An 18,063-nucleotide genomic window follows, 5' to 3' on the forward strand; every position below is an offset into this window, starting at 1 on the left:
CAACCAAGGAAATTAGTACTTAGGAACCTAGAAACATATGAAAGGCAAAAATACACATACAGATACATACAACAGCATTCACTCACCAAAAAGGTAGAAATCCAAACTTTTATTGGACATGTACTCATATATTAACATCTTTTCATCTCGCTCGATACACCAACCTAAGAGTCTGACAAGATTTCTATGCTGAAGTTTTATAATTAGTATTGTCTCATTTTTGAACTCCTCAATTCCTTGTCCAGATCTTTTCGAAAGCATTTTCATTGCAATTTCTTGTCCTTTCAGTAATTTTCCCTATGAAGGAGAACCATAAACTCTTTAAACTTTCATGAATGTTTACCATTAATGTAGTTTTTATTAATAGTGTTCAAAGTACATTCATCAGGAAAATGTAACGTACCTTGTAGACAGGTCCAAAACCTCCTTCTCCAAGTTTATTTACAGCTGAGAAATTATTTGTTGCAGCTAATACACTCTCATAACTGAATAGTGATAACTCAGCATCCTCCTTCTCTCGTTCGTATTATTTTTGGCGTTCATTCCATCATTGATTACATGGAGTTTAGTATCAAAAGCAAATAATAGTAGATTATTACTTGAACGGCTCCCTCCTGTTTGATTTAGAATGGTAAGAATTTGTCACTATACATGGAAATGTAGTGTTTGGTCAGAGAAAATCAATTGAGCAATGCCGGTATCTAAAGGTAAGTAAGTTTATTTAGTCATTTCCGCAAATAAGTACTAATAATTTAGTAATTCATTCCCATTTTAGTGAAATGACCAAATAACTGCAAAGCTCCTTCCCAAAGACATGGTGAAGTTTGTTGGGATCCATCACCAAATAATGACAGTAATTAGAACAAGGACTTTCCTAAGAACAAGGACTTGTGACAATTTTCTTGTCTTAGATTAAAGTAGACATGCATCCTTGTAAATTTTTTTAAATTGATTTCCATATACAGTTAGAACATTTACACTTACCGGTGAATTTGAGCTTTCCCTTGCATGAAAAGCAAATTGAGAGGCATAAGATAAGCCCTGTTGCAGGGATCAGCACAGCTACCCACACTTTCCATTTTTTGCCTAATTATGATGACAAGAATCAAGTATTAGTTCAAAACGGAAGATAAAATATATAATTATGTATTAGCTCAACCATACTTCTCATTTCACTCATCCTACCTTTGGTACTTGGATCTGGATACTCATCAGCTGCAAGTCTGAGGTAGATATCTTGTCCAATCTCGCCACCATATGGAAGTTGCTGTAAGTTCAAAAGAGCTCCTTTCCATATCATACATCCACTCGTATTATAAGCATGCATAAGCTGCACAAGAACAATTTTCCATGCAAGCCAATTCATATCTGCTAGTATTCAAGGCCAAATTATATGCTTTCGAATAAACTGGCAATCGCATGTTTGATATTTTCATGAACTAATCTTTTTTGACATTAGCATACGTATTATTCTGACATTGCAAAGGAGATTTCCTCACACAACCGCCTGACTAATCATTTAGTCTGGTGTCTTCCATCGAAAATGGTTTGAAACCTTTAGACACTCACAAGGGTTTGAGATATTGTCAGGGTATTGTACAACGCCAAATGCACCACACTAAGCGTAGACATCAGATGGTTTCGTCGGTGCATACGAAAATGCACTCCAAATGGAAAGGCCAGTCTCCCACAGCAGTCATCTTATTTGTCCTGTTTTGGTCAATCCGATAATTAGCATGGTTAGATGGATTATAACGAGAGCAAGTAAAATATCTCTCACTTTCATTTTTATTTGACACAAAACTCCACTTGAAGATACTGCTCCACATCAAAATATCACTTCCATTCCAAACTTCCGAACTCCAATAAATTTGGGATCTGTTCCACTCTAAGAAAAACTGAATGCTTCCATTTGGGTTTAACCCCACGGTCCCCACCGAGAACAAACCAGGTGCTGGATCTTGTGAATTTTTCCATGAAATGAACTGCTGTGATTTTCTAGTCCAAAGTTTCGAACGTGGCAGCAATGTATCGGTTGGATGCTCGAAACTCTCCCAAAATATACAAGACGTGTTCGATCTACCTCTCAAAACAAAATTTCCATCATCACCAAGTACTGCTTCTGTTATATTTGACCGGGGAAATGTCAAATTTGTTGACCAAACTGGGATCTCGGAGGAACCTTCAAAATGGAGTAGATTGCCATTTTCTGAGAGTTAAAGTCTTGAGGAAGATTGGTGAGACAAAGGGTTTTCTCTATTTGCTACCCAAACAATTTCCTCGTGAAACCCTTTATACCATATGCCCAGGTAGATTTTTGATGAAGTGCCTGGTTTGAAGAAACCGAGCTCAAAAGTGCCACCTTTAGATACTATTGTCTCTATTTGAATGAGAAAGAGAGTGACCTTGTGAAAGGGTATCAGCAACTATGGAGAAGCATGCTTTGTAATAAGACAGGATTGAAAGCAGAGCAAATAAGAGCAATGGCTGGGGATTAGTCGTCATCCTACCCATTCCTCTCTAGCTTGCAGTACCGCAATTAGTAATTACAGAAAAATGCAATACAGGAAGAAGGAAAAGGAGAAACAAACAAGAAGAAAGAAAATAATACAAAGAAGAGCTCCAGGGAGTGTATCTATAAGATTTGTGAGCCGCAGCCCATTTTGAAGCCAGATTAGCTTTCTGATTGGCTTGCCTTGGACTTTTGATCTTCAAAAGAAGGAAAGGAACGCAGGCAAGAAAACGGACTTTCCTTGTGACAAAGTTCACTTCCATGTACCGATTTTGAACATCACTTCAGCACAATGCTGGAGACTAACCACAAATTTCTCCAACGACTATGAACGTGCATACAGATAAGACAGGAAGTTCGATTATACAATATTTACTTTCTCTTTGAAATTAATACTTTCACTATTTTGTTGAACAATTTCCTCCACCGTCAATTGTTGAATTTGTGTCCTTCATATTCCAGTCTTTGGTAAACCCCGGCAGTGAAGGTGGGAAAAAGAGAGATTACTCGCACAAGGCAATAGATATGGTCTCAAACAAGAAGGAAAAAACCCGAAGATAAAAGCATCAAGAAGTAAAAAGTAGGAGCGAAGAAGCCCATGCTTCTCTTACACAAGCCAAATTTAAGGTTTTTTTTCAGTGGGAGAGAGCAGTGCAGAGAGAAAGCTTCTCAGATAAGTTCAGGGCAAATCATTAAGGTGTAAAACGCTGGTTGCTTTAGGGAGCTAAGGGAGTCAAGTCTTTGCTAGCTCTGTTGTATTTCCAAAGATTGTGGACCATATGCCAAAATATTTGTTTTATTATGAGAGACGCGTTATACAATTATCACCACAATATGGTCAACCTTTATTCAATAATGTTCACTCGAGAATTAGCTAGAGAGGCAATTTCTTGGGCGATTGGAAATCTTTTTTCGTTTTGGTCTTATTCAGAGATTTCGAAGAGTCAAGGAGTCAAGTTGTCAAGTCTTTCTAATGGAAGAGATGGGTAGGAAAATCCCAAAGCACTGACCAATTATTATCACATGGGTACCTCCCGATTTACTCTAATCTCAGCCTGCATTACAAGTCTTCCATATCCAATTTCCAAGTTATCAACTACTACCGAGTTAAACTCATCAGAAACTATAAATGTTATGTCGTGAAGAAAGAAGGATTACAAAGAGAGAATCCTATATGTATACCGTTTATAAGGATTGTGTTGATATTAATTAGTTTCTTGATATACCGTTTATAAACATCGATCATTGCAGTTATATGTATCACATAATTTGAAGATATTGTTCAAAATCTTCAAGAACATGTCGATTTAGTTACAATGTTATGTTCACAAGCAGTTTTTATGCATGTGTAGTCAAATTAGTCATAATTTGGGTCTAAAACATTAAGTAGATGTGTGCCTGAATTAGTTGTTAACATTCTCTCACTTACATGAATAAACATGAAAAGAAATAAGTCAAGATTTCAGATTTCAACTCTTTTAGGTAGCCACTGAGGGAGGGGAAGGAAATCAATAACCGATAATCTTTTAAAGACACCTGAAGTTGCTGGCAACATTTATATCTATAGACCTTAAAAAAAAAAAAAAAATTATATCTATAGTATCATTGGCAACAAAACTAAAATGAGTGAACTAAGACAACATTTAGTGAAAGTTATGTAGCATATCAACATGCATACAAATTAGGCTGAAAAGATTACTTTTCCAACATTTCTTTTCTTTCATATAGGAATCAATCATCGGGCTTTCATTGCTGAAATAGTTACACTATTTTTTGAGCAATTTTTTGCACTGTCAACTGTTAAATTTGTGTCCACCATATTTTGGCCGGTGGAAAACGCTGGTTGCTTAGGTGTAGATAGAGGTGCATGTTCATTGCTAATCATTGAGATTACATCAGACATGGTAGGTCGATCAGTCAAGCTTTCTTGGACACAGAGAAGGCCAATGTTAATGAATCTCAACATAATAGAAGTGGAAGAAGGATATCATATTGTTGGCTCCATCAAGTTCAAACTTCGATCATCTCTCCACAACTCCCAAGCATAGCTTCATTTCAAATAAGACTAAATTTAATTAAAAACTAATAGCATTTTAATTTAAAAGATTATTGTAAAACATGGAGAATTTCAAAGAGTATAAAAGATACATACATATCTAAGAAGATTGAGTGACTCGTTGTTATAGAAGCTAGTGTTCTTCCTGCCACTCATAATCTCTAACACCAATACTCCAAAGCTAAACACATCAGACTTTATTAAGTACAAACCATCCATAGCATATTCAGGAGACATATAGCCACTACATTCCAAGATTTAGTAAACGACCCGATTAGTAGCTTGCTCAATAAATTTAGCTAGGAATTGAAAGTACCAAGAGAATGTTACTTACTAAGTAAATGTAAAACAAGAGAAATTTAGCTTGCTCAATTAATGTAAAACAAGTTGCATACTTACTAAGTTCCAACAATTCGGTATGTGTTTGCCTGTGTTTCTTTGCCTCCAACTATTCGAGCCATGCCAAAATATGATATTTTTGGATTCATTTCACTATCCAAGAGAATGTTACTAGGTTTTAAATCTCTATGTATGATTCGTAACCTAGAATATTGATGGACATAAAGAAACCCTTGAGCAATCCCTTCAATAATCCGTATGCGTGTCTCCCAGCCTAGCATCTTTTTCTTGGTTGGATCTATTTGAATAGTACAACCAAGGAAATTAGTGCTTAAGAATCTAGAAACATATGAGAAAAAAATATATACACTTATATATACATAAACGTGCACTTACCAAAAAGATAGAAGTCCAAACTTTTATTGGGCATGTACTCATATATTAATATATTTTCATCTTGCTCGATACAACAACCTAACAGTCTGACAAGATTTCTATGTTGAAGTTTTACAATTAATATTGTCTCATTTCTGAACTCATCAATTCCCTGTCCAGATCTTTTTGAAAGCATCTTCACTGCAATTTCTTGTCCTCTGAGTAATTTTCCCTAAGAAGGAGAACCATAAACTCTTTAAACTTTCATGAAGGTTTACCATTAATGTGGTTTTTATTAATAGTGTTCAAAGCACATTCATCAGGAAAATGTAACGTACCTTGTAGATGGGTCCAAAACCTCCTTCTCCAAGTTTATTTACAACTGAGAAATTGTTTGTTGCAGCTAATATGCTCTCATAACTGAATAGTGGTAACTAAGCATCCTTCTTCTCTCGTTTCTTTGTATTATTTTCGGTGTTCATTCCATCATTGATTGTATGGAGTTCAATATCAAAATCAAATAATAGTATATTATTACTTGAAGGGCTCTCTCCTGTTTGATCTAGAATGATAAGAATTTGTCACGTACTCTAAATGGAAATGTAGTGTTTGGTAAGAGAAAATCAATTGAGCAATGCCAATATCTAAAGGTAAGTTAGTTTATTTAGTCATTTCCGCAAATAAGTAGTAATAATTTAGTAATTCATTCACATTTTAGTGAAATGACCAAATAACAAAGCTCCTTCCCCAAGACATGGTGAAGTTTGTGGGGATCCATCACCAACTAGTGACAGTAATTAGAACAAAGACTTGTGACAATTTTCTTGTATGAGATTAAGGTAGACTTCCTTGTAATTTTTTTAAGTGATTTCCATATACAGTTAGAACATTTACACTTAGCGATGCATTTGAGCTTTCCCTTGCATGAAAAGCAAATTGAGAGGCATAAGATAAGCCCCGTTGCAGGGATCAGCACAGCTACCCACACTTTCCATTTTTTGCCTAATTATGATGACAATAATCAAGTATTAGTTCAAAACAAAATATTATATATATATATATATATATATATATATATATAGAAAAGTATTAGCTCAACCATACTTCTCATTTTCACTCATCATACCTTTGGTACTTGGATCTGGATATTCATCAGCAGCAAGTCTGAGATTGATATCTTGTCCAATCTCGCCACCATGTGGAAGTTGCAGTGAGTTCAAAAGCGCTCTTTCCCATATCATACACCCACTCCTATTATAAGCATAAGCTGCGCAAGAACAATTTTCCATGCAACCCAATTCACATCTACTAGCATTCTCGCCCAAATATGCTTTCGAATAAACAGGCAATCGCATGATTGATATTTTCATGAACCAATCTTTTTTGCCATTAGCATACGTATTATTCTCACATTGCAAAGGAGATTTCCTCACACAGCTAGCCGCCTGACCAATCATTTAGTCTGGTGTCTTCCATCGAAAATGGTTTGAAACCCTTTAGACACCCACAAGAGTTTGAGGAATTGTCAGGGTATTGTACCACGCCAAATGCACCACACAAGGCGTAGTCATCAGATAGGTTGCTCGGTGAAGTCCCAATTATACTCCAAATGGAAAGGGCAGACAGACACAACAGTGCCCTAATCTGTCCAGTTTGGGCAATTCGAAATCTGGCAAGGTTAGAAGGATTATGAAGAGAGTAAGTTAAATATCTCTCACTTTCATTTTTACTTGACACAAAAGTGTAGTTGAAGATAATGTTCCTTCCCGAAAGTGAGCTGAGAGATGTTCCATTCCAAACTTCCGACCTCCCATAGATTTGGGATCTGTTCCACTCTAAGAAAGTTCCATTTGGGTTTAACCCCAACGAGAACATACCAGGTGCTGGATCTTCTGAATTTTTCCATGAAATGAGCTGCTGTGGTTTTCTAGTCCAAAGCTTCGCACCTGGCAGCAATGTATCGGTTGGATGGTCGAAACTCTCCCAAAAGATAGAAGAGGTGTTCGATCTACCACTCAAAACAAAATTTCCATCATCACCAAGTACTGCTTCAGTTATACTTAACTGGGGAAATGTCAAATTTGTCGACCAAACTGGGATCTCGGAGAAACCTTCAAACAGGAGTAGATTGCCATTTTCTGAGAGCTCAAGTCTTGAGAAAGATGGGTGAGACAAAGAGTTTTCTCTATTTGCTACCCAAACAGTTTCCTCATGAAACCCTTTATATCATATGCCCAGGTAAATTTTTGATGAAGTGCCTGGTTTGAAGAAATTGATGTAGATTGGAATTCAAGGCTTATCTTATCTTATCTTATCTTTTAATCATTTATTAGGTTTCTTTGTTAGTTGTTTATTCTATCTTATCTTTCAGTCTTTATTTGAATTAGGTTTCTTTGTTAGTCTTTTATTTGATTTAGTTATCTTTCGTAGAGTTCTAAATTAACTTTATTTCATTGTTATCTTAGGACTAGGAGTCTTGGGCTATAAATATATTTTATAGCTTTTAACAATTTAGTTTATGATTATTATTGAGTTTTGTTAAATAAGAATACTCAGAGTTGAGTTTCTTCTTGGTGTTTTTTCCTTAAACCTTAGATAGGCTCTAGTTTTTAAGAAGATTTCTTAAATTCTTGTGATAGTCTCACAATCTTAGGAATATTTATCCCTTCTACTTGCTGTTTTTCTTGTTCACCACAATCCTACACTGCATCAGTTAGTATCAGAGCTCAATTACTTTCCATGAATGGAGAAGAGCAACCGCTTTACAGACATGAACGAGGTGCACGTGCACACGGAGGCAGCACGTAAGGAGCAACCGGTGATTCATTTGTGGCACATGGAGGAGAGGTTTGGTGGTCTAACCGTGCAAAAGGAGGGGCGTGCGCGCACCCATCATGGGGTCCCTACCGATTACTTGGCCGACATGGATGGTCCGAGCGTTCGTCGTCGTCAACCAAAATCAAGATATGCGGAGGCTGAAAACAAATTTATCGTCGAGAGTGAACCTGTCAATCCTTATGCAGGGCATGGAGTACGGAAGGAATTTCCAACGGCACAAGCCCATGCTATATCACGAGATGCAGGTGTCAAGCTCGACACCCAAAAAGAAAAAATAGAAAATTCATACAAAAAAACGGTGTCTTGGGAGATGGCGGAGGTCAAGCATCAATCGGTGTTCCGAGACATTGGAGGTATGTACCGACAATTTCAGACTTCATGCACCATGGGAGGCAAGGCGGCCAAGCTTGTCATCGATCTAAGAAGTGGTATAAATGTAGTCTCAGAGGAAGCAATTCGGAATGGCTCACGAAAGGAAACGAGGTAACGGTTTCTAAACATTGTCTAGTGTCTTTTTCTATTGGAGCTAAATATGTGGATCATGTGTGGTGTGATGTCGTTGACATGGATACATGTCACCTATTGCTAGGAAAGCCATGAAAATATGATAGAACTGCTATCCATGATGAAACAAAGAATACGTCCACCTTCATGTTTGGTAAAACCAAATTGACATTGTTACATAGCCCATGGGCGGAGCCAAAACCTTCACAAGGAGATGATCAATCCTTTGTAGCCAAGCAGGAGTTGACGGACAAGGAAAGCGGCATCAAGGGAGAGGTGTCGAGGCCGATAAAGGAGCTGTTGGGGAGATGTGTCGACATAGTCTGATCAGAATTACCGAAAGTCATGCCATCATTGCGAGACATTCAACCTCAACTTGATTTGGTACTAGGAACTAATGTTACTACTCATCCGTACGACATCAAGAGTCCTAAAAAGTTTGAAGAATTGGGGAAACAAGTGGAAGAGGTAAACCTTTCAGAGAGTATCACAATTTTTCATGAAGAAGAGGAACCCTTGGAAGAGGTAAATCTTTTGGATAGTTTTGCAATTTTTCATGAAGAAGAGGAACCCTTGGAAAAGGTAAATCTTTCGGATAGTTTTGCACTTTTGACGACAATTCTAAATATCAGGTACCTGATAAGAGCCCCAAAGATAAAGTCTTTGATTTTAGTGTTGAGCCAATTGACTATGTTGATTTAATTGGGATAGATGCTAGTTTGTCAAATTCTTCTAACCAAATTTGTAATGAGATCTATTTGGCGGAGGAGAATGTTCTATCAAAAAGTGACTTGCTAGTTATCTGAAGATTTTCATGGTATATGGGAAAGACAAGTCACGAGAAAAGTATGGCAAGTCTACCCGACAAGGGGAGGTGCGGGGCCTTCAACATCATTGTCCCAGTCTACTGATGATTAGAGCCCTTACGTTTCTTATGGGGTGTGGCCTTGTTGTGATCTTGAGGAACGGAGAATGGAACGAGTTAACAAGGCACCTGAAGGATCGTGGAAAAGACAGTCCAAATTCGAGGGCGAATTCTCTCCAATCTCGGGAGGATGATGTAGATTGGAATTCAAATGCTTATCTTATCTTATAGTCTTTTATTAGGTTTCTTTGTTAGTTGTTTATTCTATTTTATCTTTCAGTCTTTATTTGAATTAGGTTTCTTTGTTAGTCTTTTATTTGGTTTAGTTGTCTTTCGTAGACTCCTAAATTAACTTTATTTCATTGTTATCTTAGGACTAAGAGTCTTAGGCTATAAATATATGCTTATAGCCTTTAATAATTTAGTTTATGATTATTATTTAGTTTTGTTAAATAAGAATACTCAGAGTTGAGTTTCTTCTTGGTGTTTTTTCCTTAAACCCTAGATAGGCTCTAGTTTTTAAGAAGATTTCTTAGATTCTTGTGATAGTCTCACAATCTTAGGAATTATCCCTTCTACTTGTTGTTTTTCTTGTTCACTACAATCGTACGCTGCATCAAAAACCCAGCTCAAATTTGCTACCTTGAGATAATATGGTGTCGCTCTCTAAAAGAGAGTGACCTGGTGAAAGGGTATCACCAACTATGGAGAAGCATGCTCTGTAATAAGACGTACATGAGTAGAAGCAGAGCAAATAAGAGCCGTGGCTTCCTCGTCATGCTCCTCATATATCCCTATGTATAACTTGCTGCAACGCAGTTAATAATTACAGAAAAATGCTAGAAGAAACTTGGTCCCTTTTTTTTGTAAGCAATACAGTAAGAAGGGGAAGGAGCAACAAACAAAAAGAAAGAAAAGAATACAAAGGAGAGCTACAGAAAGTATTATCCATAAGAATTTTGAGCCACGTCCCATTTTGAAGCCAGATGAGCTGTCTGATTGGCTTGCCTTTGGACTTTTGAGGCTTCCCAAGGAACGCAGGCAAGAAAACGGACTTTCCTTGTGACAAAGTTCACTTCCGTGTACCGATTTTGAACATCACTTCAGCACAGTGCCGGAGACTAACCACAAATTTCTCCAACGACTATGAACGTGCATACAGATAAGACAGGAAGTTCGATTATACAACATTTATTCTCTTTGAAATACTTATATTATATTGTTGAACAATTTTCTCCACCGTCAATTGTTGAATTTTGGGAAAAAGAGAGATAAATCGCACAAGGCCGGCAGTGGCGGATCCAGGACTGCACTCATGGGGAGCATTTTTTTATGAATAAAAAAATAAAATTAATTAAAAATATTAAAATAATAATTTAATATAAAAAAAATGACAAGCTCTTATTTGTAGTTTGTATGTAGATATGCTTTTTGGATTTGATCTCTATCACTAGAATGATAATCACACTTTTTTTTTTTTTTTTTCTTAAGCAACCATCTCTGGGCATATTTGCTAAATTTACTTCAACACAAAGTCGTTCAGAATTTGATTGGAGTTCAATAGAATCGTTATTTTTCTCTATAATCTCAAATAACTATAATTATATATTTATACAATTAAAATATGAAACAAAAACTATATATAATTAAACATAAAAACACTTATCATGTTGTGTAAATTGTTTTGTTTTGTTAAAACAGTTATTAGATAACTGTTTTGTTAAAAAAGTCGGTGCTTATTGATTGAGAACTAAACTTTAGGCTTTTTATTTTATTATTATTTTTTTTAAGCGTAAATTTAGGATTTTGTTTGTTTGTTTTTGTTTTTTTTGTTTTTTTTTTTTTTTTATAAGAAAAAGCTTTTGCTTTTAATTATGTTGTGTTATGATGTTTGAATATTTAGTGGCTTGAATTTTTATTGTGTTTAGAGTTTGGTCACTCAACCCAACCCACTGGCTCAACACAAGTACACAACCACAACACAAGCAGTCCAAATAGCACGGAATCCCCCCATTACATATTTTCAAATAATTTTTCTTCTTTTTTTTCCTCACGGCTAGTCCCCTTACTCCCCCATTTCAAATTTTCAAAGTTTATTTATTTTTTTTGTTTTTTTTCCTATTTGTTGTACGGCTGTCCCCAGCATTACATCCTTTTAAAGCATTTTTTTTTTTTTTTTCTTTTTGTTTTCTATTAGTTGCACGCTAGTCCCCCATTACTATTAGGGCCTTTTTTTTTTTTTTGTCTGCATATATAACTTGGAACGGCTGTTCCCACTATGCCACTATAATACTATTAATAATATTCTCAACAATTAACAAAACGCACCGTTTGGAACTTATTAAGGGGTGAAGGTCGTGCTCCTCTTACACCAACCAAATTTAAGGTTTTTTTCAGGGGGAGAGAGCGGCGTAGAGAGAAAGCTTCTCGGATAAGTTCAAGGCAAATCGTTAACGTGTAAAACGCCGGTTGCTTTAGGGAGCTAAGGGAGTCGAGTCTTTGCTAGCCCAGATGTATTTCATTTTTCCTTTAGATTGGTTTTTTGTTTTTAAAGTACATCAACTAAGAAATTACAACAAAGAACAACAAATTGCTGAGCAACCCAACAAAAAAGCTCCAAAACAACCACATCAGTACAATAAACAAAAATTAAAAGGAAACGCGTCAAATGAATTAAGTGGCTCTATAAATTTTTTGCACAAACACCAAGAAATTTAATCACCAATTAAGGTGGTTAGAAAAAAAATTAATCATGGCCGGTCTGAGGTGTCCGAAGCCACCCCCAGGCCCAACGGGGGAGGCCGGCCACTCTTTAGTGTTTTTTTTAAAAAAATATTTTTTAATTTTTAATTATTTTTAAAGTATACATAATATTTTATTATTATTTATATTAAATGGGATAGATGTCCAATTTAGAGAGATTTTGGCCATCAACTGAATGTTTTCCGATCCAAAAAATCCTATTCCAAAAGAACCATAATAGCAAAGAAGACATTAGTGAATTTCGAATCAAAGCTAACGAAAAGAAACGCGAACACGGAGTCCAGAAAACATTGAAAAAAATAGAAAATAAATAAATAAAAATAAAAATAGTAGCTCAATATAAATGCTCTATCTAAACACGGCACGGATCAAAGAATCGAAGTTGAACTCTGTACTTTATGTTCAACTTTGATCCGCGCCGTGTAGAGGAATTTCCATGGCTATATATGGAAAGAATTTGGAGGAGGAAGGCTTGAAATTATATATGCAGTCGCACGAAGTCAGAGTGACGCAAAAATTTTGAGGAGGAATATAAGTGAATGAAGATAAGAAGATGAGCTGGAATCAAAACTGATTCCAGCTCATCTTCTTATCTTCATTCACTTATAAGGAAGGCTTGAAATATATGCAGTCACACGAAGTCAAAGTGACGCAAAAAAACAGGGGACCGAAGGAGGTGGCGTGAATAAAGGAGATGGGGGTATCGCAAGGATATGAGGGGGGAAGGAGTAATATATAAGGACTAAAGTCTAAAGTCCTTCCAAATATGATTTGTCATTTAAAGTCATGATAGATTAAAATTTAATAATGATTGTTTTAAATTCAATGGTAATTTTAAAAGACACATCACAATTATGAGGACTTTAGGAAGGCTAATCCTCCTTATATCATTACTCGGGGGAAGAGACTGGGTGTTACTCTTGACTTAGGTCAACTAGAGAAATATCTAAAAGGAAAGAAAAGGGGAAGGCTCTAGAACAAGTGAAAAACGGGTAGAGCCGTCAACTGTCCCACACGGATCTAATTTTTTGAAATTATAGATTCTTTAAGAAATTGGGTTAAATACTTTTTTGTCTCACGTGGTTTAACAATTTTATTTTTTGTCGTCTCAGCTTTATTTTGTATCACAAATAGTATGTCGATAATGACTAAAAATTGAGATGATACCTCTGTCTCCAAAATTTGACGGTAATTCACGTCAGCACTATTAAAAAATCGGCATGTGTCTATATACTTGATTAAAAATAAAAAAAAATAAAAAATAAAAACTAAAATGATTAAAAACATTAAAAAATTAAATTGAAAAAACAAAAATTAGAAAGGGGTGGCCGGCCTCCTTAGGGCATAATGGGAGTGGCCAACCACCGTCATTTTGTCCAAAATCTTGTTCACATAATTTGAAGATATTGTTCAAAATCTTCAAGAACATGTCGTTTTAGTTACAATGTCATGTTCACAAGAATTGTTTTTATGTGTAGTCAAATTAGTCATAATTTGGGTCTAAAACATTAACTATATGTATGTTTGAATTAGTTGTTAACGCTGTGTCTCTTACATGAATAAACATGAAAAGAAATAATCCAAGATTTCGGATTTCAACCCTTTTAGGCAGCCAATTAGTTTACTGGGGAGGGGAAGGAAATCAATAACTGATAATCTTTTAAAGACACCTGAAGTTGTTCATAATGAAAAATAACATGTGCATACTACAGGCTAGTGTTTACTAATGTAGTAGTACATCAAAGAAGACATACTTAGATCCCGTAAAAACTTACAAATTCTATCTTAATAGAATTATTGGCAACAAAACTAAAATGAATAAACTAAGACAACATTAGTGACAATTATGTAGCATATCAACATGCATATAATTAGGCAGAAAAGATTGCTTCTCCAACATTTCTTTTCTTTCACATAGGAATCAATCATCGGGCCACCATTGCTGAAATAGTTACACTATTTTTTGAGCAATTTTTTGCACTATCAACTCTTGAATATGTGTCCATCATATTTCGACCCGTGGAAAACGCTGGTTGCTTAGGTGTAGCTAGAGGTGCATGTTCATTGCTAATCATTGAGATTACATTAGACATGGTAGGTCGATGAGTCGGGCTTTCTTGGACACAAAGAAGGCCAATGTTAATGAATCTCAACATAATAGAAGTGTTAGAAGGATATCTTATTGTTGGCTCCATCAAGTCCAAACTTCGATCATCTCTCCACAACTCTCAAGCCTAGTTTCATTTCAAATAAGACTAAATTTAAGTACAAACTAATAGCATTTTAATTTAAAAGATTATTGTAAAACATGAGGAGTTTGGGAGAGTATAAAAGCTACATACGTACATATCTAAGAAGATTGAGTGACTCGTTGTTATAGAAGCTAGTGTTCTTCCTGCCGCTCACAATTTCTAACACTAATACTCCAAAGCTAAACACATCAGACTTTATTGAATACAAACCATCCATAGCATATTCGGGAGACATATAGCCACTACTTTCCAAAATTTAGTAAACAAACATATCAGTAGCTTGCTCAATGAATTTAGCTGGGAATTGAAAATCTCAAATGTAAAACAAGTCGCATACTTACAAAGTGCCAACAATTCGATTTGTGTTTGCTTGTTTTTCATTGCCTCCAACTATTCGAGCCATGCCAAAATATGATATTTTTTGATTCATTTCACTATCCAAGAGAATGTTACTATGTTTTAGATTTCTATGTATGATTCGTAACCTTGAATATTGATGAAGATAAAGAAACCCTTGAGCGATCCCTTCAATAATTTGTATGCGTGTCTCCCAACCTAACATCTTTTTCTTATTTTGATCTATTTAAATAATAAAACCAAGGAAATTAGTGCTTAAGAACCTAGAAACATATGAGAAAAAAAAAAAAAATTATACACATATATATACATAAACATGCACTCACTAAAAAGGTAGAAGTCCAAACTTTTATTGGGCATGTACTCATATATTAATATCTTTTCATCTCGCTCGATACAACAACCTAAGAGCCTGACAAGATTTCTATGCTGAAGTTTTGCAATTAGTATTGTCTCATTTCTAAACTCTTCAATTCCCTGTCCAGATCTTTTTGAAAGCATCTTCACCGCAATTCCTTGTCCTCTAGCGCTCTAAGTAATTTTCCCTAAGAAGGAGAACCATAAACTCGTTAAACTTTCATGAAGGTTTACCATTAATGTAGTTTTTATTAATAGTGTTCAAAGCACGTTCATCAGGAAAATGTAGCATGCCTTGTAGACATGTCCAAAACCTCCTTCTCCAAGTTTATTCACAATTGAGAAATTATTTGATGCAGCTAATATGCTCTCAAAACTGAATAGTGGTAACTCAGCATCTTTCTTCTCTTGTTTCTTCGTATTATTTTCGGTGTTCATTCCATCATTGATTGTATGGAGTTCAATATCAAAATCAAATAGTAGTATATTATTACTTGAAGGGCTCTCTCCTGTTTGATCTAGAATGATAAGAATTTGTCACTATACATGGAAATGTAGTGTTTGGTAAGAGAAAATCAATTGAGCAATGCCACTATCTAAAGGTGAGTTTATTTAGTCATTTCCGCAAATAAGTAGTAATAATTTAGTAATTCATTCCCATTTGAGTGAAATGACCAAAGGTGAGTTTATTTAGTCATTTCCGCAAATAAGTAGTAATAATTTAGTAATTCATTCCCATTTGAGTGAAATGACCAAATAACTGCAAAGCTCCTTCCCAGAGACATGGTGAAGTTCATGGGGATCCATCACCAACTAGTGACAGCAATTAGAACAAGGACTTTCCTAAGAACAAGGACTTGTGACAATTTTCTTGTATGAGATTAAGGTAGACTTCCTTGTAATTTTTTTTAAGTGATTTCCATATACAATTAGAACATTTACCCTTAACCGATGCATTTGAGCTTTCCCTTGCAGGAAAAACAAATTGAGAGGCATAAAATAAGCCCTGTTGCAGGGACCAGCACAGCTACCCATACTTTCCATTTTTGGCCTGATTCTGATGACAATAATCACTATTAGTTAAACCATAATAGAGAATTAAGTATTAGTTCAGAACGAAAGACAACATATATAATTAAGTATTAGCTCAACCATACTTCTCATTCCACTCATCATACCTTTGGTACTTGGATCTGGATACTCATCAGCAGCAAGTCTGAGATAGATATCTTGTCCAATCTCACCACCATATGGAAGTTTAAGTAAGTTCAAAACTGCTCCTTCCCATATCGTACACCCACTCCTATTACAAGCATAAGCTGCGCAAGAACAATTTTCCATGCAAGCCAGTTCACATCTGCTAGCATTCAAGGCCAACTATGCTTTCGAATAAACAGGCAATCGCATGTTGATATTTCCAAGAACCAATCTTTTTTGACATTAGCATGCGTATTATTCTCACATTGCAAAGGAGATTTCCTCACACAACCGCCTGACCAATCATTTAGTCTGGTATCTTCCATCGAAAATGGTTCAAAACCTTTTAGACACTTACAAGGGTTTGAGAAATTGTCAGGGTATTGTACCACGCCAAATGCACCACACAAAGCATAGACATCAGATAGGTTCCTCGGTCCAGACCAAAATATAGTCCAAATGGAAACGCCAAACAGCCACACCAGTTCCCTAATCTGTCCTGTTTGGTCAATTCGATATCTTGCAAGGTTAGAAGGATTACGAAGAGAGTAAGTAAAATATCTCTCACTTTAATTTGTACTTGACACAAAAGTGTAGTTGAAGATAAAGCTCCTTTCAGAAAGTGAGCTGAGAGATGTTCCATTAATCCAAACTACCGAACTCCAATAGATTTGGGATCTGTTCCACTTTAAGAAAAACTGATTGCTTCCATTTGGGTTTAACCCCACCGAGAACAGACCAGGTGCTGGATCTTGTGAATTTTTCCATGAAATGAGTTGCTGTGGTTTTCCAGTAACCTTATTGTTCCGAACCTTCGCACCTGGGAGCAATGTATCGGTTGGATGGTTGAAACTCTCCCAAAATATAGAAGACGTGTTCGATCTACCTCTCAAAACAAAATTTCCCTCATCACCAAGTACTGCTTCAGTTATATTTGACTGGGGAAATGTCAAATTTGTTGACCAAACTGGGATCTCGGAAGAACCTTCAAAAAGAAGTAGATTGCCATTTTCTGGGAGGTAAAGTCTTGAGGAAGATGGGTCAGACAAAGGGTTTTCTCTGTTTGCTACCCAAACAACTTCCTCATGAAACCTTTTATACCATATGCCCAGGTAGATTTTTGATGAAGTGCCTGGTTTGAAGAAACCGAGCTCAAAAGTGCCACCTTTAGATACTATGGTCTCTCTCTCTGAATGAGAAAGAGAGTGACCTGGTGAAAGGGTATCAGCAGCTATGGAGAAGCATGCTCTGTAATAAGACATGATTGAAAGCAAGGCAAATAAGAGCCATGGCTGGTGATTAGTGGTCGTGCTACCCATCCCTCTCTAACTTGCAGTACCGCAGTTAGTAATTACAGAAAAATGCAATAGAGGAAGAAGGAAAAGGAGAAACAAACAAGAAAGAAAGAAAATAATACAAAGAAGAGCTCCAGGGAGTGTATCTATAAGATTTGTGAGCCGCAGCCCATTCGGATTAGCTTTCTGATTGGCTTGCCTTTGTACTTTAATTTGAATCTTCCCAAGAAGGAACGCAGGCAAGAAAACGGACTTTCCTTGTGACAACGTTCACTTCCATGTACCGATTTTGAACATCACTTCAGCACAGTGGTGGAGACTAAGCACAAATTTCTCCAACGGCTATGAACGTG

The 18,063-nt window shown here is 36.0% G+C and overlaps 2 protein-coding genes and 1 pseudogene across 2 annotated transcripts; all 3 read right to left on the bottom strand.

Moving 5' to 3' along the window:
* Positions 1-4,247: 4,247 nt before the first annotated feature.
* Positions 4,248-6,637, bottom strand: LOC132170484 (G-type lectin S-receptor-like serine/threonine-protein kinase B120; annotated as a pseudogene).
* Positions 6,638-6,719: 82 nt separating this feature from the next.
* LOC132170491 (G-type lectin S-receptor-like serine/threonine-protein kinase At2g19130) lies at positions 6,720-8,023 on the bottom strand. Its single transcript, XM_059581492.1, has 2 exons — positions 8,017-8,023; positions 6,720-7,501 (listed from the first exon to the last, which is right to left on the bottom strand). Exons 1-2 carry the CDS (start codon positions 8,021-8,023, stop codon positions 6,720-6,722), a joined length of 789 nt encoding a protein of 262 aa, XP_059437475.1.
* A 6,563-nt stretch (positions 8,024-14,586) lies between these two features.
* LOC132170501 (G-type lectin S-receptor-like serine/threonine-protein kinase B120) lies at positions 14,587-15,656 on the bottom strand. Its single transcript, XM_059581503.1, has 4 exons — positions 15,513-15,656; positions 15,188-15,392; positions 14,846-15,083; positions 14,587-14,746 (listed from the first exon to the last, which is right to left on the bottom strand). The coding sequence occupies exons 1-4, from the start codon at positions 15,654-15,656 to the stop codon at positions 14,587-14,589; spliced, it is 747 nt and encodes a 248-aa protein (XP_059437486.1).
* Positions 15,657-18,063: the final 2,407 nt, after the last annotated feature.

Source organism: Corylus avellana, chromosome ca1 (genome assembly GCF_901000735.1).
Source record: "Corylus avellana chromosome ca1, CavTom2PMs-1.0".
NCBI lineage: Eukaryota > Viridiplantae > Streptophyta > Magnoliopsida > Fagales > Betulaceae > Corylus > Corylus avellana.